Genomic DNA, 23960 nt, shown 5'->3' with positions numbered 1-23960 from the left:
GCCCCCTTCAGATCCTGAAAGGCCACAAGAAGGTCACCTGGGAGCCTCCTCTTCTGCAGACTGCACAGCCCCAACTCTTTCAGTCTGTGCTCACAGCAGAGCTGCTGCAGCCCTCTGAGCATCCTCCTGGCCCTGCTCTGGACACACTCCAGCATCTCCACATCCCTCTTGTAATGGGGGCTCCAGAACTGGATGCAGTACTCCAGGTGGGGTCTCAGCAGAGCAGAGGGGGAGAATCACCTTCCTCGACCTGCTGGCCACACTTCTCCTGATGCAGCCCAGGCTCTGCTTGGCTCTCTAGGCTGCAAGTGCACACTGCTGGCTCATGCTGAGCTTCTCTCCCAGCAGCACCCCCAAGTCCCTCTCCTCAGGGCTGCTCTCCAGCCACTCACTGCCCAGCCTGGATTTGTGCTTGAGATTGCCCTGACTCAGCTGCAGGACCTTACACTTGGTCTTGTTGAACCTCATGAGGTTCAATTCAGTCAGAGGGGTAGAGCACAGTCAAAACTAGAAGTCAGCTCATGTGTACAGGTAAGGATTTTCTCAGTCTTACAGGACAGACCAATCTTCCCTCCCCAGACTAGCACAGCTGATGATCCAGCGGATCTACCACACCACACCCTCCTCTCAGAGAATCACAGAGTCACTTTGATTGAAAAAGCCCTTTAAGATCATGGAGTCCAACCATTCTCTAACTCTGCTAAGTGTGGGGCTAAACCACAGCCCTCAGCACCACATCTCTGTGTCTTTTAAACACCTCCAGGGATGGAGACTCAACCACCTCCCCGAGGAGCCTGTTCTGGTCTTTGAAAATCCTTTCAGTCAGGAGTTTTCTTCTTAGGTCCAACCTAAACCTCTCCTAATACAACCTGAGGCCATTTTCTCTTGCTCTGTCACTTGTTATTTGGTAGATGAGTCCAACACCCACCTAGCTTCAACCTCCATTCAGGTGTCCCCTCAGTCTCCTTTTCTGCAGGCTGTGAAATAACCCCAGCTCCCCCAGCTGCTCCTTACAGGTGTTGTTTTGCAGGCCCTTCACCAGCTTTGCTGTCTTTCTCTGGACCTGCTCCATCACCTCATTTTGTAGCCATAAGCTACCTTCATCACCCCAGGCTGAGTGTCTGAACTGCACAATCAAAGAAACCAAAACCCAGAAGGTTTCAGTGAGTTCTCAGGAAGTTTGTGGCTGAAGTTGCTTTGAAACCAGCTCAATGGTTAGTGCCCTTCCAAAGCACAGCTGGGATGGTGTTTAGGGATCACTGGACATAGTGGTCAAGAAGGAGACTGAGAGTAAGTTGTTTATCACTAAGGTAGGCTCCATTCCCATAGATGTTAGGGGATGGACTCCTTTAGGTGTTGAGGTCACAGACAAGGCTGAAGGTTTGCCTGTGGAGCAGATGCAGCAATAGGTCCCATAAGAGAAGGTTCATACAGTGGCAAGCTAGACTGATCTGTGAAATCCAACAGACAAGCCTTCCATGGGGAATAAACCCATCCAGAGGCTGAATAAACCCTCAGCTATCATCAACAGGCTGCCTTGCCTCTGCTTTTCCCATTCTCCACCATTCTGGGCTAATGACCTTTTGGTTTCTAACAGGAACATAACTTTGTGCTGCAGCCTCCAAGTACATTCTTCCTGCAGTGAATCCCTAAGGCTCAGAAGCTCTCCAGTGCTCTGCTACTAGGAGTACCCCAAAACACCCCCTCTGCTAACCTGGGGAGGCCACATGCTCCAGGTGCCCCAGCTGGGGCTGCTTGGTGAGCCTGTAGCGGAGCTGTGTGGGCTCACTGTCCTCATCAGTGGCAGAGAGCTGGAGGGTTGTGATTGTCTTCACCGAGTTCTCATCCAAGACCAGCCCTTTGTTGGTGATGATGGAAGGAGGAAATCTGTTCTCTGAAAGGCAAAGTTGGGTTAGGAGACACTCATCCTTCTCCCCTTGGGGTTATCCAAACACTTGTGCTCAAGCAAAAGACAGCATGCACACAAACACCTCTCAGACTGGTACTTTCAGACCTTTCTAATGTCTCAGAGACGACCTAGATGCTATGGTCCAATCTTCAAATGTCTTTGAGATACCAGCAAAGAAAAACTGCATCTCAAGAACTGCATCTTACAAGTGGGATTGGGATCTGTGAAGGCCTGAGCTCTGCAGCAAAGAAAACATCACTTCAGCAGCAGCTTTTACCTAACACACTGATATCAAACACCTGCTCCGTCAGTTTGCTGCCCTCTGCATCCATCACGTCAAAGGTGAAGGCAAAATTTCCACCAGGATCCCCTTTCCTGTGGCTGTACAGGACATGGCCTGGAGAGGACAGGAGAGAAGAAGTGGTTTAGTACAGGCTGCATCAATGAGTTCTTAGTTTGGAACCAGGCTGGCACTACAGTGGTTGGATTCTATGACCTTCTAGGTCTTTCCCAACCTAAAGTCAACCTATGAGTCTGTTCTAGAAGCTTGACAGAGTTCTTAGATTTGGGGGTTATTACTTCTTATTCTTTTTCTCCTGCTGAGAGAGACTTTTTGACATTTGTTTATTGATCTGTGTTTCTGCTCTAACATACCAAACCTTATCCTCTTTCCTGCTCTCATAAAGGTCATAGAGTTACAGAATAGCTCCAGCTGGAAGAGACCTATAAGGATCACAGAATGGTAGGGGTTGGAAGTAACCTCTGGAGGTCATTGACTCCAGCTCCCTGCCAGAGGAGGGTCACCCAGGGCAGGTCACAGACAAAGACATCCAGGTGAGTTTTGGAAGCCTCCAGAGACAGAGGCTCCACAACCTCTCTGGGCAGTCTGTTCCAAGGCTCTGGCATCCTTACACCAAAGAAGTTTTCTCTCATGTTGAGGTGGAGCCTTCTGTGTCTGTTGCCCCTTGTCCTATAACAGGACACCACTGGCAAGAGCCTGGCCTCTTCTTCTTGCCCCCTCACCCTGCAGATGTTTATAAACATTAAGAAACTCCCCTCTCAGTCCAGCTCCCTGCTCCTCACAGGACTACCCAAAGTGGCCACAAGTAACCTGCTGTGATTCCCCCAACCCAAAGACTCACCTTTGTTTATATCAGCCTGGGTGAAACTTCTGACAGGTCCTTTGACAGAGATCTGGGCCGGATGATCGGCTTTGGTCAACTGCAGGTGGCCCACGCTGGGATCTCTCCTCATGACAAATCTAATGGTTGTGTCATCTGAATAAATAGCTGCTGCTTTCAAGTGCTGATCTGTGAGGTGTGCTGCAGAGCCTGGACCAGAGAGAGAAAGTCCACAAAGAGCTTCAGCCAGTCCAGCTAAGTGACTGGTTTAGTCTGGACCATCTAGCAATGCCATTCTCCTCCCTCTCTGCGTACCAACTGGGAGCTGCAGGCCTCTGTTGACAGCTAAGGTGGGTGGCTGTTTCTTTGGCAGCTCGGTGAGGAACTCCAACCTCCCTGCCTGGGTGTGGAGACCATCTGAGACAGAGAAGCCAACCTCATCCGTGTGGGCTGCCGCACCGCTGCGAGTGTAAACGATCAGCTCATCCAAAACGTCCTGGTAGGTGAAGGAGGAGCCTGTGGCCAGCACCAGGCCACGCTCTGGGGGCTCTGCTGCAGTCTGCCTCCTGCAGAGCTGACCTGATGAACAGAAGATGGATGAACACAGAATCATACAACTGCTTCAGGTGGGAACAAGTCCAGCCACCAGCCTAAGACACCCACGGCCACTAAACCATGTCCCAAAGTGAGGAGACAGCCTGCTGGGGACTCCTGGTGTGGCGGCTCCCAGTGGGATGTTCAGAGGTGGACAGAACCTCCCTGGATAAACTGAAGGAACTTCTCTGCTCCTTGCCAAGCCCATGAAGAAAGTGACTACATCCCTGAGCTCTGACAAAGGGTACATGTCCCTCATAAGTCCAACTGACCATCACCTGAAACCCAGCCTCACTTCGTGGCTGCAGGTAGGGGCTAATTGCTCAGCAATTTGGAACTGAAGCCCACAAGAGGAAATGAAGTAACACAAAGGAGAACACAAGCACAAAGACATCTTCTGTCACCACCCCCCGTCTTGCCAGGACTTACCATGCTCAGGACTTCTTGTAACCATGATGACAAGCTCACTGTTCTGGGTGTCCAAGTCCTGCAGGTTGAGGGAGGTGTTGGTGATGACCACAGCTACGCCCTCACGCACTCTGAGAGGCTCCAGCACCATCTTTGGGGGCTCATCGTTCTGTCTCTGCACAGGTCCCAAAGCACACAGTCAGAAAGGAGAAATTGCTGAGGGAGAAGATACCACAGAGTGAAATACAAGCTCCCAGATCATGGAATCAGGTGGGTTGGAAGAGATCTCCACAGGACATCTAGTCCAACCCCCCAGCAGTCAGAAGGGACATCCTCAACTAGCTCAGGCTTCCTAGGACCACAGCAAGTGTGACCTTGAACGTCACCAGGGATGGGGCCTCAACCACACCCCAGGGCAACCTGTTCCAGCTTTTCCCCACCCTCACTGTGCAGAACTTCCTCCTGGTGTCCAACCTTGATCTCCTCTGCTCCAGTTTCAAACCACTGCTCCTCATACTGTCACCACAGGCCCTTCTAAACAGTCCCTTCCCAGCTTTCTTGTAGGTCTCCTTCAGATACTGAAATGTATCTCTAAGGTCTCCCCAGAATCCTCTCTTCTCCAGGCTGAATGACCCCAGCTCCCTCAGCCTGCCCTTGCAGGAGAAGTGATCCAGCTCTCTGCTAATTTTGCTGTCCTCCTCTGCACCCTCTCCATAAGGTCCATGTCCTTTTTGTGTTGAGGGCCCCAGATCTGGACACAGCAGAGGGGCAGAATCACCTCTCCTGACCTGCTGGCCCCACATGGAGGTGTCAGGAGTTAGGGCTGGTGCCTTTGGATGTAGGTGGGTACATGCTGGGAAAGACAGCACAAAGCTTTTTCATTTGGTGCCTCCTAGTCCCATCATTGCTTTTCAGTGTTCCCAACCTGGGATCTCATTCATTTCCCTTCATCAGAGCCATGAGTGACCTCACCCAGCCTCTCCCTTTCCTGAGGCTGTGATGCAGACCTGTTCTCTCCTGTCACAGGTGAACATGTCTCTGTGCTAGGGGACAGAAACAGACAGGAGGAAGGAAACTGCTTTGAATCCCCTTCCCAGGTATCACAAAGCAGTGTGCAAAGCTTGCACTTTCAAAGCCCTGTGTCTGTGTGACAGGAGAGGGCTCCAGCAGCCAGAGCAGAAGGTACCTGGATTGTGATGTTGATGCTCTGCACCTCAGAGCGGCTGAAGCCATCGCTCACGTAGCAGCTGAAGACATCACTTGTTGGCTCAATGCTTTCATGGACGCTCTGGAAGTAGTAAATGCTGCTCTCTAGGAGGTCTTGAAGGGAAAAGGATGTGTCTGTGGGCACAGCAGACTCACCCTGTGGACCAAAAGTCTCACCTGCAGATCAGAACAGCAGCAGGGAAAGGATGTTTAGTTCACAAACCCCAAAAGCAGCAGGGTTAGAAGAGTGGGATGTGGCAAAGAGTGCGGGAGGATGCTCTGTCCTGCACCACAGCTTTCACACATCTTGTGACATGTGTGGAAAGCAGCACCTGCTGCATTAGAGCAGCAGGGGAAGCTGCAGGACAAGCTGCAGTCCCTCAGCCCAGGGTTCCTTAAGCTTTCTTCAGAGATGAGACAATGGCTCAAGTGTCTTCCGCCCTCAATACAACCTCTGCGTCAAGCTTCACCTTGCAAAACCAAGTCTCACACCCAAGAAAATCACACAGACATTGGTGAAGGAGAGGCTCACCATTGCCAAAGTGACACGGACTGCAAGCACAGAGTCATGAAATCACAGAATCATTCCAGTTGGAACAGCCCTAAGAGCCCTAAGACCTGAGTTCAACCACCAACCCACCACCACCACGGCCATTAAACCATGTCCCACCGTGTCATGTCCACACATTTCTTGGGGGACTCCACCAGCTCCCTGGGCAGCCTGTGCCAATGCCTGGAGCTCACTCACAGGACACAGTTAGAGAGGATGATGTGTAGTGGTTAGCAACCTGTGTTGTCCAGAAGGAAGTCTCCTGGATGACCATTTTTGGACACTATGGTCTGAATCCTCCGTTTTGTTGACAACACAATGAGAGAAGAGAGACAGCAGCCATGCTCTGCCACAGCTGGCACAGCTGCAGGAACTTAGCTGAGTGTGTTGTGTGCAACAGCCACAATAAAGCCTGATGAAAATACAACACTGGGCTTAAAAAGACTCACAGCACAGGCCAGTCTCCAGCAGATAAGAATCAGGAGGAAACACTCCCCAGAGACAATTTGTCTCCTCGAGGTGCCCCTACAAGCACCATGATGGTCAACCAGCACTGCACTGAGTGACTGCAGCACAGCAGAGTATGCTCCAGCAGGGCAATTCCCATGTTCCATTCATCAGCCAGCAGGAAGAAGACAGCCAAACACATTACCTGTCTTAGTGTTTTCAAGGTAGCCATACATGGGTAGAGTGATAATTGTGACCCTCAGCTCCTCCTTGGCAGCAGCATCATAATCAGCAGCTAAGTAGTGATGAGCCAGCAGTGGGACCTTGCCCCCTTCATCCACCTGGAAAGCAAAAGCACATGAGAAAACTGCCAGCAACGCTCACACTGCTCTTCTGCTGCTAAAGAAGAGGCATGTCCAGCCTCTAGAGTCATGTCTCATCCTGCCCTAGATCTGTTAAGCATGAAAGCAGCTGGGAGGTGAGCTGGGATGGGAAGAACAAAGCCTGCCTGGTCCCCCAGAGGAGCCTATGAGAAGAGAACTGCCAAGGTCATGATGACCTTTTGCAAAGTGAGAACTGCACTGGAGGTTGTGAAGCTATGGAGGTGGAATGTAAAGCTAGGAAGGAGGGAGATGAGTTCAGAAGGCTCTGATGAGCAGTCTGAACTGCTGTGTATCAGTCCAGGGCACCAGATGTTTGCAGAATTGTCTTCTGCTCACCTCCTGCCCACAAGCTGGTGAAATGAGGGATGGAATACTAAACAGGGGTAAGTCAGACCTTTTCCACTGGGATCAATAGGACACTCTGGAAGAACCTAGCTCCTGACTAGACCAGTTGTAAACAGGAGAGGTTCAGTGATGCAGATCAGCCTGCTCTGAGCTTCAAGTCATTTGATAACCCTTTGCATTCCCAGGATTGCACGTGCAACACCACACTTCTTCAGTGACCCCAGGAAACTTGGTCAATCCCTCACATCTAAGACATTCTTCTCCCTATTCCCAGCATCCTGAGCAGCTACTTACAGTGATGTGGTCAGCAAAGGCAAGGAGCAGTGGCATGGTCTGGGCAGGCATGATGGTAATGGTGAACATCTGCCTGTCAAGCCGGTTGGTATCAGCATCGAAAACAACAAAGTGGAAGAGGTCTGTGACTGGCTGATTGCTGGTCTCAAACGTGGTGGAGTAGCTGTGGAAGTCAAACACAGGCAGGGAAATACATCTTGGCCCTGCATTTAGAGGTTGGTGCACTCCTCTTGAAAGAGCAGAGGTGTTTCATAGAAACACAGAATGGTAGGGGCTGGAAGGGACCTCCAGAGATCAAGTCCAACACCCCCACCAAAGCAGGATCACTCAGGGCAGTCACATAGAAACTCATGCAGATGGGTCTTGGAAGCCTCCAGAGAAGGAGGCTCCACAACCTCTCTGGGCAGCCTGCTCCAGGGTTTCAGCACCCTCACAGTGAAGAATATTTTCCTCATGTTGAGGTGGAGCTTCCTGGGTTGCCGTTTGTGTCCACTCCCCCTTGTCCTGTGACTGGGCAGCACTGAAGACAGCCTGATCCCTTCTTCTTGACCCCCACCCTGCAGATATTAAATCATCATGGAATCCTAGAATGGCTCAGGTTGGCAGGGACCTTAGAGCTCATCTATTCCAACCTCCCCATCATGGGCAGGGACACCTCTCAACTAGGCTCAGCTCCTCTCAGTGTTCTCTTCTCCAGGCTAACCAGCCCCAGGTCCCTCAGCCTCTTCTCACACATTGCAGATGTTTCAGTCCCTTCATCATCCTTGCAGCCTCCACTAGACTCTCTCCAGTGGCCAGCACCAGAACGAGAGGACACAGCCTCAGGCTATGCCAGGGGAGATTTAGGCTCGAGGTGAGGAGAAAGTTCTTCACTGAGAGAGTCATTGGACACTGGAATGGGCTGCCCGGGGAGGTGGTGGAGTCGCCGTCCCTGGAGCTGTTCAAGGCAGGATTGGACGTGGCACTTGGTGCCATGGTCTAGCCTTGAGCTCTGTGGTAAAGGGTTGGACTTGATGATCTATGAGGTCTCTTCCAGCCTTGGTGATACTGTGAGATACTGTGACATCCTTATCTCTCTTGAACTGGGGAGCCCAGTTCCCAGCTCTCCTTCACATTCACTCTCAGAGTTCTTTTCAATGAATGGTTTAGGTAATACCTACCTAAAGCATCACCATGCCATTGTAGCCACAAGGAGTGAGCACGATGTGAAGCTACCTCAGCTGGCATTTCAGACACACATAAGCACCTAACTCTGCACACAGGAAACACTCTCACTCATCACAGAATCACAGAGTCCTCATCACAGGATTGTTTAGGTTGGAAAAGACCTCTAAGATCAAGTCCAACCATCAACCCAGCACCACCATGGCCATGAAGCCATCTCACAGGACGCAAGAGCACAAGAAAGGGAAATATATCTTTGAAGCACAGCCCAGAGATCCCTGTGGGAAGTCCACTGAGATTTTAACAGGTGTGGCTTGAAGAAGAACAGCTCTTTGATACCTGATCCTCTGGCTGTTGATGTCCTCCATGGTGAAATTATAAACCTTGGAAAGCTCCTCGTCATGAGAGCCTGACATCCGTAGGAGTGTGCCATAGGCAGGCAGGGATATTAACTGGATTCTTATCTCTGAGTCAGGAGAATTGTTGTCCTAAACAAACCAAAGCAGAGCATCAGAGCAGCACAGGGAAAGGAACTTAAACAGCATCTAGTTCCAACCCCCCTGACATGGGTAGGGATACCTCCTACTAGACCAAGTTGCTCAGTGGTCACAGAATCAAGCAGGTTGGAAGAGAGCTCCAAGCTCATCCAGCCCAACCTATCACCCAGCCCTGTCCAGCCAACTAGACCATGGCACAAAGTGCCTCATCCAGGCTTTGCTTCAACACCTCCAGGGATTGCTTAAACCTCCTCCCTCTTCAAATATGTCCCCCAAAACAAGCAGGCAGTTTTGGAAGGGCAGGGGGGGCGAGGGAGGTTTTACATTTTCAAAGGATTATCACTCAGCAAATCCTTGAGCTTTACTTCAGGTCTGCCTGATAGAGCAACCTGGGATTAACTCAGTCCTGGCGCTCAGCATGGCAGCTCACCTCTGCTGCAGTCACACAGGGACAGCGTTAACCCCCTCCTTGGATTAAAGACTCTCTAGTCTCCTTTTTGGCAGCTCTAGCCAGGACAGAGGCAAACCTTGAGCAGCCAAGCAAGAATCCACACTGCTGGTGTGGTGAAGGGTCTCTGAGGGGATGAAGAAGGGGATTGCTGGCAGCATTCCCTGGGTTTAGAAGGAGATGGAAGCTTACAACATAAGCGAGGTGCAGCCGAGAGAGAGTCACAGAGCTTTTACTGGCCACAGTGACTGCCAGCAAGCAGCCTGGGGCCAGCTGGGGCCCATTGTCATCCAGCAAGGACACTTCCACCCTCAGCACTGTGGTCACAGTGGTGACACCGTCGGTGACAGAGATTTCCATGCTGTCCTCTGCTGCTGTTGAGCCATCGTGCAGGTACTGCAGAGCGTTTCGAGTGACGTCCTCGTAGGTGAAGGTGTCACCTGCCCAGAGAGTCAGGACTCAGCTCAGAGCAGCAATCCAAGCCAAGCAATCCAATCCAATTCAATCCAAATGACCTAGGGCCCCAGTTTGGCAGAAGACTCAACTCTGTCCTAAGCTGGTGTTCAGTATCACTCCCTCAGGTTTGTGAATGCTGAAGCCATGAATTAAGGAGGTAGCATCTATGCAGGCCAGAGGAGAAGCTGCAGCCCTCACAGCTTCACAGAGGCAGCAGCTCTTCACGACCCTCAGAGAGGGCTCAGAATCAGAGTCACAGAATGTCAGAGGCTAGAAGAGACCTTGAAAGATTACTGAGTCCAACCCCCCTGCCAGAGCAGGATCACCTATAGCAGGAGTGCATCTGGGCAGGTTTTGAGTATCTCCAGGGGAGACTCCACAGGTCCCCTGTGTTCCAGGTCCTCCTTTCTTCCCAGGTGCTTTGGAAGCTTCTGCCTGTCATAGCCAGATAAGCTTCTCTCTCCATATCTTCTGCTTGCACTACTTCCCTGCAGGCATTTGTCCCTCTGACCATGCACTGGAAACTGCTGCCACCAGAATCAGCAATAAAGCTCCACAGGGGCTTTGGAGTGTTGGGTCACAAGGGTTATGTGGACTTGAGTAGAAATGTTCTCAATGTTTCTGCACTGAACTGTAGAATCATAAAGGTTGAAAAAGCCCTCTAAGACCATCAAGTCCAACCACCAACCCAACTCCACCATGGCCATTAACCCATGTCCCCAGGTGCCATAGCCACACATTTCCTGAACACCTCTAGGGATGGGGACTCCACCACCTCCCTGGGCAGCCTCTTCCAACCCCTGACCACTCTTGCAGCAAAGAAATTTTTTCCTCATCTCCAACTTAAACCTCCCCTGGCACAATTTTAGGCCACTTCTTCTTGTTCCAACAACTGATCCTAGGGATACAACTCACCATGTAAACCAAACCATCCCTTTTGGTTAGCAGCTGGTTGTGGTTATCACAAGAAAGCGATTGTCCACCAGCCCATACATACTTGGCCTGACCCAATCTACCAGAGACATCTATATTAAGATATTTGGAACAATTAGGTTGGATATTAGGAACAATTTCTTTGCTGCAGGTGTGGTCAGGCATTGCAACAGTCTGCCCAGGCAGGTGGTGGAGTCACCCCTTCTGGAGGGGTTCAAGAAGCATGTGGACATGGCACTTAGGGACATGATTTAGTGGCTGTGGAGGTGTTGAGTAGAAAGTTGGACCTGATCTTAGAGGTCTTTTCCAACCTTAATGGTTCTATAGTCTATGATTCTATCTCCTCCTAGTCAACAAAGCCAGCTGTTTGGACAGGCAAGTTCCAACCCCTCTGCTCTCTGTGGCAGACTTGTGCAGGACTCACCTGCTGTCATGAGCTCCTGCACGCCTGTGCTGTACTTCAGCACAAGGCCATGATGGGGAGGTTTCACCAGCTCAAAGAAGAGGCCCTCAGGAGCTGTATCCGTGTCACTCACAGCCAGCTGGACTCCTGTGGCAGGGAAAGAGAGCATGGCTTTAGCACCCTCAGATACCACACTGGGAATATCCCTGAGGTTTCAGCAAAGGAGTCTAAAGACTGAAATTTGGCCAAGTATGTGACAGGTAAAATAATTCTGGAGCTGCCCTAGCCCCAGAGCTTGCTGGATTCGTGGCAGCAATTAGTCCCCTGATAATGCTGAGATCAGAGGTTAGCAGAGAACTTATTCACAGAATCATGTTAGGGGCTGGAAGGGATGTCCAGAGATCCAGGGATCCAATCTCCCTGCCAAAGCACCTAGGGCAGGTCATGCAGGGACACATCCAGGTGTTCTTGAAAGAATCCAGAGAAGGAGAGCCACTGTGGCTCACAGATGACAGCTGTGCAAACCCTCAGGGATGTGCACATGTTCCTGCACCAGGGACCCCAGCAACCCCAGAGAACCTCTCATCACAAGCAGGAAGTGGCTTACCCTACCCAACCCAGACTATCAGATTACATCACTAACCAATGGCTCAGCAACTGCAGAGCAGCCTCCGAGGGAAAAGGTAGAGGAGGAGCAGGTCCCTGATGCTGCTCACCCCTGCCTCAGCCACTGAACAGACCTGCCAGAGGGTGGAGGAGTACTGGGTATCTCCAGGTACTCCTGTGAGGCAGCACCACACAGCATTCTCAGTGGTTGCTGCCACACCTGCACAACCAGAGCTCCTTAGCTAAGTGGACAGCACAAAGGGAGACCAAAACTCTCCTCTATTCCATCCAGGTGGTCTCAGGCTGAGCTCTGCACCCAACTCACCAATGGTGGCTTTTCCCCCCTGGCTGACCTCCAGGAAGGGAGCTGTGATCTGGAAGACTGGAGGCTGCTGCTCTGCAGAGAGCAGGTGAATGACGAACACCATCTCCGGGGTCGTGTGCTCTCCACCAGACACTAGACACAGACAAGAACCACACCTGAGTGCAGGGCTGTGTTTTCAGGGCCTCACCTGGGAAGCTCACCTTTCTGTACCAAATCCCCACCCCACATCATTGACTCCTCTCCCAACTTGTCCAACGCCTTTGTCTGTGGACATACTGCCAAGGGCATTTACCTTTGAATCACAAAGCAGTTTGGTTGGGAAGGGACTTTCAAGGTCATCTTGTCCAGCCTCAATGCAGTCAGCAAGGACATCTTCAACTAGATAAGGATGCTCAGGGACTCACTGAGTTTGACCTTGAATGTCTCCAGGGATATGGCCTTAACCACCTCTTTGGGCAACCTGTTCCAGCATCTTACCACCCTTATTGTGCAGAACTTCCTCCTGATGTCCAACCTAAATCTCCCCTGCTCCAGTTTCAAACCATTTCCTCTCATCTTATCACCACAGGCCCTTCTAAACAGTCCCTCCCTAGCCCTCCTGTAGTCCCCCCTTCAGATGATATCAAGGTTATCATCAAGATATCAAGATACCAAAGTCTTCATCAAGATCATCTAGTGATGACCTCTGCAGTAAGCAAAGACATCTTCAACTAGATGAGGTTGCTCAGAGTCTAACTCAGCTCCTGGCAAGAGAACTCTAACTGCTGAAGGTCTCTGTGTGCACATGTGCATACTATCTTCTATACACCTCTCAGGTGTGCTCTTAAGTCAGAGCATGGACTTCTCCTTGGTGGTAGATCTATTTGCATGCTACAAAGCACATGGAAAGGGAAAGGTGTGCTAAAATCATAGAATCCTTGATCACAGGCCAGAAGAGACCTCAAGTATTATCTGATCCAACCCTTCTTGGGTCATCATTTCTCCCCAAACCTCTCTTCTCTCATCTAAAGGAATGTTGTTTCCTACTGAAGGGGTTGGGAAAGAGCCAATGGAAGGATGAAAGCAAAGGGCTGCTCAGTCCAGCAGCAGCAGTAGTTTGATTGTGGAAATGTTCCTATGTTGTACAAAAAAAAACCCCAACCCAACCAGCCTACAATTCTGATGTCACATTAGGGGAAGCCAGGAATGAATCAGACTCTCAGGACAGATTCCAGGCAGCTACTGGAAAAAGATGTCTCTGCTGAGCTGCAGCTTAGCTCACATAAATCTTTGTTAGGACAAACATGAATTCATATTCCCCAAGCACATGCACAGCCAGGAATTCCTGCTGAGCACCCCTAGGAGTGCCTGCAGCAGAGGACAGAGGGAGGAGAACCAGGACAATATGTGGGGCACCAGGATAGAAACTTGGCCAGGAAAGAGCAGAGGCTTCTCATACCTGTGAATCGGAAGCTCACTGACTCTGGGAGACCTGCAGGGACAAACACAAGCACAGAGGAGCTGTGGTTAGGACAGGGCAGCACTCACTGATGTAGCTTTGAACAACGTCTGGAGGAAGCAAGAGCTGACAATGAGCCAGGCTGAAGCCTTCCCTCCCCAAGGAAGCCACTCTTGCCTGCCTTTGCTCCAGGGAATGAGAGAGGAGCAGGCTGCCCAGGGAGGTGGTTGAGGCCCTATCCCTGGAGATCTTCAAGGTGAGGCTGGACATGGCTCTGAGTAACCTGCTCTAGTGGAGGATGTTCCTGCTGAATGCAGTGGGGGTTGGACTGGATAAGCTTTGGAGGTCCCTTCCAACCCAATCCATTCTAGGATTCTATGATTCCATGGCCAGGCCACTCCTCCTCCAAACTGGAGGGCATGGTGGCACAGACTACCACCTCAGCACACAGTGCTCAGAGAACCACAGAATGCTTTGGGTTGGAAAGGACCCTAAAAATCATCCAGTTCCACCCCTCCCTGTCATGGACAGGGACACCTTCCACTAGACCTGGTTGCTCAAGGCCTCATCCAGACTTGGAACACCTCCAGACTTGGGAACCTCCACAGCTTCTCTAGGCAACCTGTTTCAGTGCCTCACCACCCTCGTGAGGAAGAATTTCTTTCTAATGCCTAATCTCAGTCAAGCTTCTTCCAGCCTGAAGCCTTTTCCTCTCACTCTGTCACTCCATGCCTTTGTCCAAAGCCCCTCTCCAGCTCTCCTGCAGTACCCTGTATCATTCTGTGCACCAACAGGTCAAGCATACTTTAATTTTGCCCTGTTTTCACTTTCTACCTCCTCCTCCAGATTGTTCTCCTCTGATGGCAGGATGCTTCTAAAACCCTCCCTAAACAGATTCAGTTGACCAATTCTAGTCTCAGTCTCCAGAACTAAACTCTCAGGAGAGCAACATCCTCATGAGTATAGACAGAACCATGAAGTCATTCCAGGACTGGAGGAGAGCAGCAGTCCAGGTACCTCTACCAGTCTATAGACTATACAGTTGTAGCTCTACCTCTCCAGCACAGCCCTGTGAAGAGCACTCAGTTCCTTACCTGCAAAGGAGAAGGCAATGATCTCTCTCAAGTGAGGAGCTGCAGTTGGTGGTCGATAAGCAATCTTGCCATGGTTTATATCTGCTTGGGTGAAGTACCTGACTGGGGAGAGAGGTCGGTCTCTGTGCTCCACAATACCTACAGGGGCAAAGAACTCAGCATTAATAGGAGGAATCTCAATGGTCACAGCTTCTTCTCTTTCCCAGATACTCCTTTGTGTGGTTCCATGCATCTTTGTGTGGTTCCATGCAACTTTGTGTGGCTCCATGCAACTTTGCTTGCAAGATGGAACCACATCTTTAGTGGCTCCTTGATGCCATTCAGCTGTAGCTGCATCAAGGATGGGTTCTTGGGGCATGAGCAATTCAGCAGAGATCCCTTACTAAGTCATTTCTTCAAACAGCTTTCAGTAGAGAGCTGGAAAGCAGTGAGCCATGGGGTAGAACATTCCACACATCCTAGAAAGAAAACTGCCTGAGCTCTGCAGCTCACTGCTAAACAAGCTCAAAAACTGGGTTAAGAAACAATGCATGGAAAAGCTAATGAAGGAGGTTGAAGAGATTAGCAGAATGATACTCTGAGGGGAGAATTAGATGTGCTCAGAAAGCATGGCAGTGGATTCAGCAGCAGGTTCTGGAAAGGGACACTTGCCTTGGCCAGGAAGCAGAGGGACAGTCACGTTGAAGAGGATTTTCTCACTGGGGATCTCCGGGTCTACAAAGGAGAGGTGATGGGGCTCAATCACAGTCACACGGTCCTCCAGCACCTCAATAAACACAGCAGACCATGAGCATCAAGGTCAGAAACGTGGCAAGACTCACCCAAAGATGCAGTGAAAGAGGATTGGCTTTTGTAGTTAAACAGAGTTTGCACTCAGCTAGAGCGAGGCGCAGGCTTCCTTTCACTGGGGAACCAGACTGAAAAAAGCCCACCAGCTGAGATCAGAGAGTGGCTCAGGTTGGGAGGGCCTTCAGGATCATCTACTCCAACCACCCTGCCATGGACAGGGACACCTCTCAAGCATGCTTGATTGCCCAAGGCCTCATTCAACCTGGCCTTGAACACCTTCAGGCAGGAGGCAGCCACAACCTCCTTGGGTGGTCTATTCCAGAGTCTCACCACCCTCAGGCTGAAGAACTTCTCCCTCAGATCCAGTCTAACCCTGCTCTCCCTCAGTTTCAAACCATTCCTCCCTGTCCTGTCTCTAGACACTCCTGGGAAAAGTTCTGCAGCCTTCCTGTAGGATCCCTTCAGGTACTGGAAGGCAGCTCTAAGATCCCTCTGGATTCTTCTCTTCTCCAGGCTGAACAGCCCCAGCTGCCTCAGCCTGTCCTCATAACAGAGGTATTCCAGCCCCATGATCATCTTGGTGGCCTCCTCTGGACTCATTCCAACAGCTCTGTGTCCTTCTCCTGCTGGGGACACCAGAACAGGATGCAGGATTGGAGGTGAGGTCTCAGCAGAGCAGAGCCAAGGGGTAAAATCCCCTCTCTTGCCCTGCTGTCCACACTCCTCTGGCTGCATCCCAGCACACAGCTGCCTTCTGAGCTTCTCATCAACCAACACCCCCAAGTCTCCTTCTTCATAGCTGCTCTCCACCCACTCAGCACCCAGGCTGAATTTGTACCTAGGATTGGCCTGACCCAGATGCAGGAGCTTGCATTTTGACTTGCTTGGTCCAGTTTAACTACCAAACTTTGACCTTTCTCAGCAGGATGCACAAAGACAAGGGCAGAGGTGTGGGAAGCCTTCACACTCTGTGCTTGCTTTTCAGCTGAGAAGCCAGCCTAATTCTGAAGGATCTGGAAGACAGCTGAACAGAACTCAATCACCTTGATGCAAGGAAGTGCAATTTTATGATGAAAAGATTTAAGGTTATGGTTGCCTCAGAGTTGCCTCCAAGGCTTATTTGTCTCTCCCAGAGGTAGGACTCGCAGGGTGTGAGGCACCCCTCAGTAAAAGGTGTTTTATGGCACTATTGCATTTTGTGGTGTGTAATTAGCTATAAAAGCCAGCCCTGCACAGCTCAGCCAGGCATCTCTGCCATCAATCTTGTCAGGAGTGACAATAACAAAAAGTCAAGAGCAGGAAGATTCATTGCTGGCTGTTGCTCCAAGTAGCAACCTGAGCGTGTTTGATTATGGCCTGAGGAGAGTCACCACTGCTCCCGACCCTGCCAAAGCTGCTGCGTCAGGCACTTTGCACTAACCTCTCCCCCACTGCTTCCTTTGGATTTTCCTGCTCCCATGCCTGATAGGCTGTGCTGGCTCAGAAGTTCTTCACCTCACCTTAGGAGGCTTCTCCTGAGGACCCATTACCGCTGGGAGGTCTGCCACACCTGCTCTCCTGCGCTGCATGGGCCTCTCAGCATGCTTTTGTCTGCCAGGGAGTGCCCAAGGGCACAGGACTTGTGTTTGATGATGCTGAGCAGACTGCTGGCACCTCACATGCCCCAGATAAATCCTCAGGAATGAGGCACCCCAAAGATGACTGCGTGCTACCTTGAGGCTTGGAGCCCCAGCTCTCCCTCTGCAGATGCAGGGAGCTCCTGCCTGAAGGGTTGGCTTCAGCTCCATTCATGTATCTTGCAAGTCTTCCTCTCTGCCTTCTCATCACAGCCTACCCTGGGCTGCTGCTCAGTGGATTATGATCCTGGTTCCCCTCTGAATGCTCTGAAGGTCAGGGTGATGTTGAAATCAAACTCCCTGCTCTAAGGGCCTGGCTCTCTGTGCCCCAGTGGGTGACTTGGTTGCAGAGCTCTGAAGTTCTCCTCTAGCTCATGAACTTGGGATACCCACATATAGAATCAAAGAAAAGGAGACAGCAGAACAAGTAAAGCTGGAATTCACCCACTTATATGAGGGGAACACATGGATAAGACAAGCACCAGAGCCTGAGAGTTCACAAAATCAACTTTAAACTTGTTAATTAGCACCAGCAGGGAAAGAGCTACGTTAGAGAGACCACTGACTCTTCCAATCTCTCTTTCTGCCCCAGCTATCAGGTGCATAAACCCCAATCCATAGATGTCTCTGAATCAAGCAGAGCAGCCTGGACACCAGTAAGCAGAAGAATCAACAGTCAGTGGTTCCTGGTCTGTGTGAGAGTCTGGTTGCTGTGGAAATACAGAAGCCATCAGTCAGAGGAGTTGGTTCACACTTACAGCCATGTGCAGAGAGGAGCCAAGGGAAAGCTGAGGTGCTCTGGGTGTCTGGGGGAGAACAGCAACGTTGAACACGTGGCTCTCCAAGCTGGTTTGTGGTCTGGAAGAGCTGGACACCTGGGAAGGAAAGAGCACATGGATGAACACCTGACAGAGGACACCGCTGCATTTCTAGACCAGCTTCATACTTTGCCTCTTCTCTCCTCCTGGCCTGGGAAGGCAGAGACACAACTTGCCAGCAGGTACCAACTCAAAGCACAGAAGGTTGGTAGCTGATGGGAATCAGGCCTTTAAATCACAGAATCCTAGAATGGCTTCTTTTGGAAGGCACCTCCAAAGGTCAGCTAGTTCAGGCCCCTTGCAGTCAGCAGGAACACCCTCCACTCGAGCAGGTTGCTCAGAGCCTGGTACAGCCTGACTCTGAATATCTCCAGCCTCACCTCACTCCAATCTCCTTTCACAGGGAGCTGTAGAGAGCAATGAGCTCTCCCCTCAGCCTCCTCTTCTCCAGCCTAAACACCTCCAGTTCCCTCAGCTGCTCCTTACCAGCCCTGTTCTCCAGACCCTCCATCAGATTTGATGCTTGTTCTGCTGAAACAAATGAAATGAATTCAGGCATTTGCTGGCCATTTTTGAGATGCACCAGTTCAGGGTTCAGGCCTCAGACAGATGTGTTGTGGCCTCCTGATGTGACCCAGGCAGTCATGGCTTCCTTTCTCAGTAGGGTTCTCCACACAATCACTGCTACCACTCCAAGATACTAAACCCAAACATTTAACTCATCCAAAATGCTTGCTGTGTAAGAGGAATGTAGCAATTAAGCTAAAGATCAGCTTGTTCAACACTGATGCTCACAAATTCCTCATTAGCACTTCTGTTAATTACTTTAGAAATTGCCTTAATTGCTTCTCTGGCACTTCAGTACCAGCTCCTGACTTGTAAAGCAGCTGTAACAAATCCTGCCTGCGAGTCTTCACCTGGGGCTTTGCATTCTGAGGAAGGCTGTTAAACCTTCCAAGCAAACAGCAAGGACCTGGCTGAGGGATTTGCTGGCTGCTGAAGCCTGGGGGAGGTGAGATTTGGTGGAGTCTTGCATCTGCTGGGGATAGCTCTGTGGTTTTTGTCTGTCTGCAAGAAGGACTTTACAGCCCAGATGAAATTCTTAGCTTAAGAGGCTGGGGAGAAGAGGAGGGTTGCTGGGTTTGAAGGCCTGAAAAACAAACAAGGTAAAAGCCCAGGCACTCAGGACACTTTGGGCCAGATATCTGCAGGTATTCTGAGTGGGGTGGATTTGCCATGGGCAGCATCAAAGGCTAAACGGCAGGGAGGTTGGAACTAGCCTGGTGAACGTGGGGCAGGTTGTGGATGTAGTCTACCTGGACTTCAGCAAAGCCTTTGACATGTCTGCCACAACAAGCTCCTGGCAAAGCTGGCAGCTCATGGCTTGGACAGATCCACTCTGATATGGGTCAAGAGAGTGGTGATGAATGGTGCCACATCCAGTTGGCAGCTGTCACAGGTGGTCACTACCTGAAGGGAGGCTGTAGCCAGGTGGGGTTGGGCTCTTCTGCCAGGCAACCAGCAGCAGAACAAGGGGACACAGTCTCAAGCTGTGCCAGGGGAAATCTAGGCTGGATGTTAGGAGGAAGTTCTTCATAGAGAGAGTGATTGGCATTGGAATGGGCTGCCCTGGGAGGTGGTGGAGTCGCTGTCCCTGGAGGTGTGGAAGCAAAGCCTGGCTGGGGCACTTAGTGCCATGGTCTGGTTGACTGGATAGGGCTGGGTGCTAGGTTGGCCTGGACGAGCTTGGAGGTCTCTTCCAGCCTGCTTGATTCTATGATTCCAAGCCATACTGTTCTATGAACCCATGAAAGGAGGCAGCAGGTTACAAGATGGGTGGGAGTTACCCTCCCTGTTACCTCTTCCAAGGACTGCCAAGCAAAACCTATTTCCTGCTCTTCTTTCTTCCCCAAAAGCAAGGCCAAGAACATCAGTAGGGTTGTCAGGGGACAATCTTATCTCACATGGAAGAGGCCAGTGGAGAAGGGATCGCTGTCACAGCAAGAACAGTCTCTGGATACCCTGTGTCATGCCACTGGGATGTTACCAGCCTGATACTTGCATCCTGTGGAAGCTGCAGGTGCACATCTCTTCACTCTGGGGACTCCTGACATAAGCTTTCCTGCTGAGATAAGCCAGCAGGCACTAGGACAATATCATTGCTCTCTACCAAACCCTTTTCTCCCCAGGAAATAATTGTTCTGCTCTCAGATAGCTGAGGTTGTTCAGCCTGGAGAAAGGAAGGCTCCAGGGAGACACTCAAGCAGCCTTTCAGGATTTGAAGAGGGCTACAGGAGAGCTGGAGAGGGACTTTGGACAAAGGATGAGGCAAAGTGACAGGATGAGGGCTGGCAGCTTCAAAGTGGAAGAAGCTTGACTGAGACCAGACCTTGGGAAGAAATTCTTCTCCGTGAGGCTGGCGAGGCACAGGAACAAGTTACCCAGAGAAGCTGTGGAAAGGTTCAAAGGCAGGTTGGAAGGGCCCTTGAGCAACCTGGTCTGGGAGGAGATGTTCTGTGGGTAAGCCCAGAGCTGCTGTGGGACCCTCCTCATGCACATGCTGAGGAGTACCTGGAATTGGAAGGAGTCACTCTCCACTTCAGCTCCGGAGTGTCTGTACCACACGATGCCATCATTGATGTCCTGCTGGGTAAAAGAGGTTGTAGGTGAGGCTGCTCTTCCATCAGGCAAAAGCTGCCACGAGTCTGCTGGGCCATCTGCAGGCATTGGGACCAGAAGCACCACTTCACCTGGGCAAAGCAAAGATAAACAGCCAAGGCACAGCTGGTGAGAAGACAAGGAGGAACAGCTGCCTTTTTGCCCTCCAAGGAGCATCCATGGCAAATGGCCACCCACTCTTAGGTTTTTTTCCCCATCCAGTGTGACCAACACAAATAGCAGCAGAGCTCCTAACAACCACTAAGGGACCTTGCAGCACTCCAGTGTCAGAGGGAAAATTCTGCCTCCTGCTTTGGCAAAGGGCAGCTCAGGTAAGTGGTGCAAGGGCCTGGCAGCAAAGCACACAAGGAAGCAAAGAAGAAGATCTGCCACTCCCCTCTGCCCACTGCCCAGCCCACCTCAAACTTCAAATGGGCCTGTCTGATAAACTGAGCAGAAAAAGAAGAGACACAAAGGCTGTGCCCCACTTTCTGCAGTGCCTGTGAGGAGAGAGGAAAGCAGTGAGACCCAGTCAGGGCTAAAAAGGTTGGCAGCAGACTATCCATCTCCCCCTCGAGGGTGCTGCTGAAGGATCATGCAGCATGCTCACTTCCTTCCAAGGTCAGCTCTTCTGGGAACTTGTTATAGCATAAAGCATCCTCAACCAAATTCTCTGAAGAGAAATCTTGAAGGGAAAAAATGCTCTGGAAGAGATGGAGTAAAGGACTCTTGTCTTTTAGGGCTGTGTAGAAAGTCATGGAGTTAACCAGGTTGGAAAAGACCTCTGAGATCATCAAGTCCAACCTGAAGGGATCCTATAGGAAGGCTGCAGAGGGACTTTTCCTGAGGGTGTCAGGAGGCAGGACAAAGGGGAATGGTTTGAAGCTGAGGCAGAGCAGGGTTAGACTGGAGTTTAGGAAGAAGTCCTGTATCTTCTGCTTTGTAGCTCTTACTCTAAAGAGTAGGGAGCTTTTCTACCTCTAACTTCAGCTTATTCCTCATTTTGCTATTAAAAGCTGAATCACTGCTGGGCTGCATCTGTCAGAGGTGGTGACATAAAGAAGGGGGTGACAGTGCACTGTGCTCTCTGTAGGGCAGAGATGTCTTGTCCTGCCCTGAGGTCATGCCAAGGAAGAGCTGGGGTTCTTAAACAGAAGAAAATTTGGTCTTGAGAAGAGAAGGCTGAGGAGAGACAACCTCCCTGACAGGAAGTTGGAATGAGACCAGTGTTGGTCTCTTCTCCCAAGCAGAAATGGTAGGACAAGAGGAAATGGTCTCAAGCTGCAGCAGGGGAAAGTTAGGTTGGATAGCAGGAAAAATGTCTTCTGTGCAAGAGTAGACAGGCACTGGAACAGGCTGCCCAGGGATGTGGTGGAGTCACTGTCTCTGGAGGTGCTCAAGAAGTGTGTGGCCATGGCAGCTGGGGACATAGTTTGATGGCCATGGTGGTGTTGGGTTGATGGTTGGACTCCATGATCACAGAATCAGTCAGGGTTGGAAGGGACCACAAGGATCAGCCACTTCCAACCCCCCTGCCATGCCCAGGGACATCCTACCCTAGAGCAGGCTGCCCACAGCCTCAGCCAGCCTGGCCTTAAAAACCTCCAGCCATGGGGCGTCAACCACCTCCCTGGGCAACCCATTCCAGCCTCTCACCACTCTCATGCTCAACAACTTCCTCCTCACATCCACTCTGAATCTCCCCACCTCCAGCTTTGCTCCATTCCCTCCAGTCCTGGCACTCCCTCATAGCCTAAAAAGTCCCTCCCCAGCTGTTTTGTAGCCCCCTTCAGATACTGAAAGGCCACAAGAAGGTCACCTGGGAGCCTCCTCTTCTGCAGACTGCACAGCCCCAACTCTTTCAGTCTGTGCTCACAGGGGAGGGCAGATCTTTGAGGGCCTTTCCAACCTTAGTGATTCTATGGATTCTGTGGAACTGAGCCCTGCAGAAGGAGGTGCTCTGGACATATTTCTAACCCTTTTGGTTGCTTTCAGAGTCTTGAAATGAAGGACAAGAAGCTTTCTGTGCCCATGCCCTGGTGCTGCAGAAATGTAGCAGCCGATTCTAAGGTGGTTTTTGTCTCCTAGCTAAAAATCCAATGCTCCCTTTTTTCTGCAGGACTAAACATCTTCATGACTCAAACACCAAGATAGGTAATTAAGCCCCATCTTGACTCAAGCTTCATCTACTCCATTTATTTTTGACATCTTCTCTTTCCCCCTCTCCCTTTAAGTGAAATTGCATCTCAGATGAAGTTTTGCAGCTACTTTTGCTGCTGCTTCCTGACTTGCAGCTACAAACCCACTTGTCTTAGTGCAATTAATTACAGCAGAGATAATTACAGAGATACAAACAGAGGATGATACATTTTGCTCTGGGTTAAACAGTAAGAGAGAAGCTCCTCAGGGGGAAAAAAAAGCCTCTTGTTTTCATGTAAATGCTTTGTAAAAATGAGGAGGCAGAATTCACCTGCAAGAAACTAAAAGGAGGGAAACTAATTAATTAGTTCTCTTCTAAACTGCAGAAGTAACAGTGGCTGTGGATCCATCAGGATCTGGAAGCTCCTGTGGTAATCAGTCTGCCCTCACAGCAAAAAGGGAAAAAAAAAACCCTAGCATAAGTGTTGCTAAAAGGGTTCCTCTGATTTGATCTGGCTCAGCACACTCAGAGAATCCCAGAATGGTTTGGGTTGGAAGGGACCTTCAAGATCATCTAGTTCCAATGCCCTGCCATGGGCAGGGACACCTCCCACTAGCCCAGGCTGCCTCATCCAACCTGGCCTTTAACACTTCCAGGGAGGGGACATCCACAACCTCCACGGACAACCTGTTCCAGTGTCTGCCCACCCTCACTCTCAAGAATTTCTTCCTAATCTCCAGTCTCAATCTGCCCTCCTCAAGCTCCAGTACATTGCCCCTTGTCCTATCACTACAAGCCCTTGTAAAATGTCCTTTCCTGGCCATGCTTGTAGGCCCCTTTTGGGTCCTGGGAGGCCACTAGAAGGTCTCAATGTTCTAAATTCCTGTCACTGACCTTAAACCTTCTTGACCTCAGTCTTTCTCCATCATTTTGTTTTTTGCCACCATCCTCATTCTCTCAAGTGCTTCCCTCATTTCCTCAGGTGATTCCCTCACGACCTACTTGTTGTGGGTAGCAGACCACAGAAGAAACCCTTAGGGCTGTGAAGAACATCTTTTCCCCTCTGTAGCATGCACAACCTTGCACTTTTCTCCAGCCTGCAGAAGAGGAGGCTCAGGGCAGGCCTCATTGCTGTCTACAACTACCTGAAGGGAGGCTGTAGCCAGGTGGGGTTGGTCTCTTCTCCCAGACAACCAGCAACAGAACACGGGGACACGGTCCCCAATTGTGCCAGGGAAGGTCTACGCTGGATGTTAGGAGGAAGTTGTTGTCAGAGAGAGTGATTGGCATTGGAATGGGCTGCCCAGAGAGGTGGTGG

General features: G+C 50.7%; 1 protein-coding gene across 1 annotated transcript in view; it reads right to left on the bottom strand.

Moving 5' to 3' along the window:
* FRAS1 (Fraser extracellular matrix complex subunit 1) overlaps nt 1-23960 on the bottom strand; it is a 168846-nt gene that overhangs the window by 29342 nt on the left and 115544 nt on the right. Inside the window, exons 30-46 of the mRNA XM_064149740.1 lie at nt 20416-20594; nt 17785-17901; nt 15273-15387; nt 14622-14759; nt 13528-13560; nt 12090-12221; nt 11180-11305; nt 9559-9806; nt 8761-8909; nt 7258-7420; nt 6441-6576; nt 5219-5415; nt 4054-4207; nt 3346-3609; nt 3052-3240; nt 2187-2306; nt 1715-1894 (exon numbers count right to left, since the gene is read on the bottom strand). Of these exons, the coding sequence (XP_064005810.1) occupies nt 1715-1894; nt 2187-2306; nt 3052-3240; nt 3346-3609; nt 4054-4207; nt 5219-5415; nt 6441-6576; nt 7258-7420; nt 8761-8909; nt 9559-9806; nt 11180-11305; nt 12090-12221; nt 13528-13560; nt 14622-14759; nt 15273-15387; nt 17785-17901; nt 20416-20594 (2640 nt within the window). The remainder of the gene's footprint in view (nt 1-1714; nt 1895-2186; nt 2307-3051; nt 3241-3345; nt 3610-4053; nt 4208-5218; nt 5416-6440; nt 6577-7257; nt 7421-8760; nt 8910-9558; nt 9807-11179; nt 11306-12089; nt 12222-13527; nt 13561-14621; nt 14760-15272; nt 15388-17784; nt 17902-20415; nt 20595-23960) is intronic.

This window comes from Pogoniulus pusillus, chromosome 10 (genome assembly GCF_015220805.1).
Source record: "Pogoniulus pusillus isolate bPogPus1 chromosome 10, bPogPus1.pri, whole genome shotgun sequence".
In the NCBI taxonomy this organism is placed as follows: domain Eukaryota; kingdom Metazoa; phylum Chordata; class Aves; order Piciformes; family Lybiidae; genus Pogoniulus; species Pogoniulus pusillus.
The sequence above is the reverse complement of the archived record's forward strand: the minus strand, read 5'-3'. Positions and strand labels throughout refer to the sequence as shown.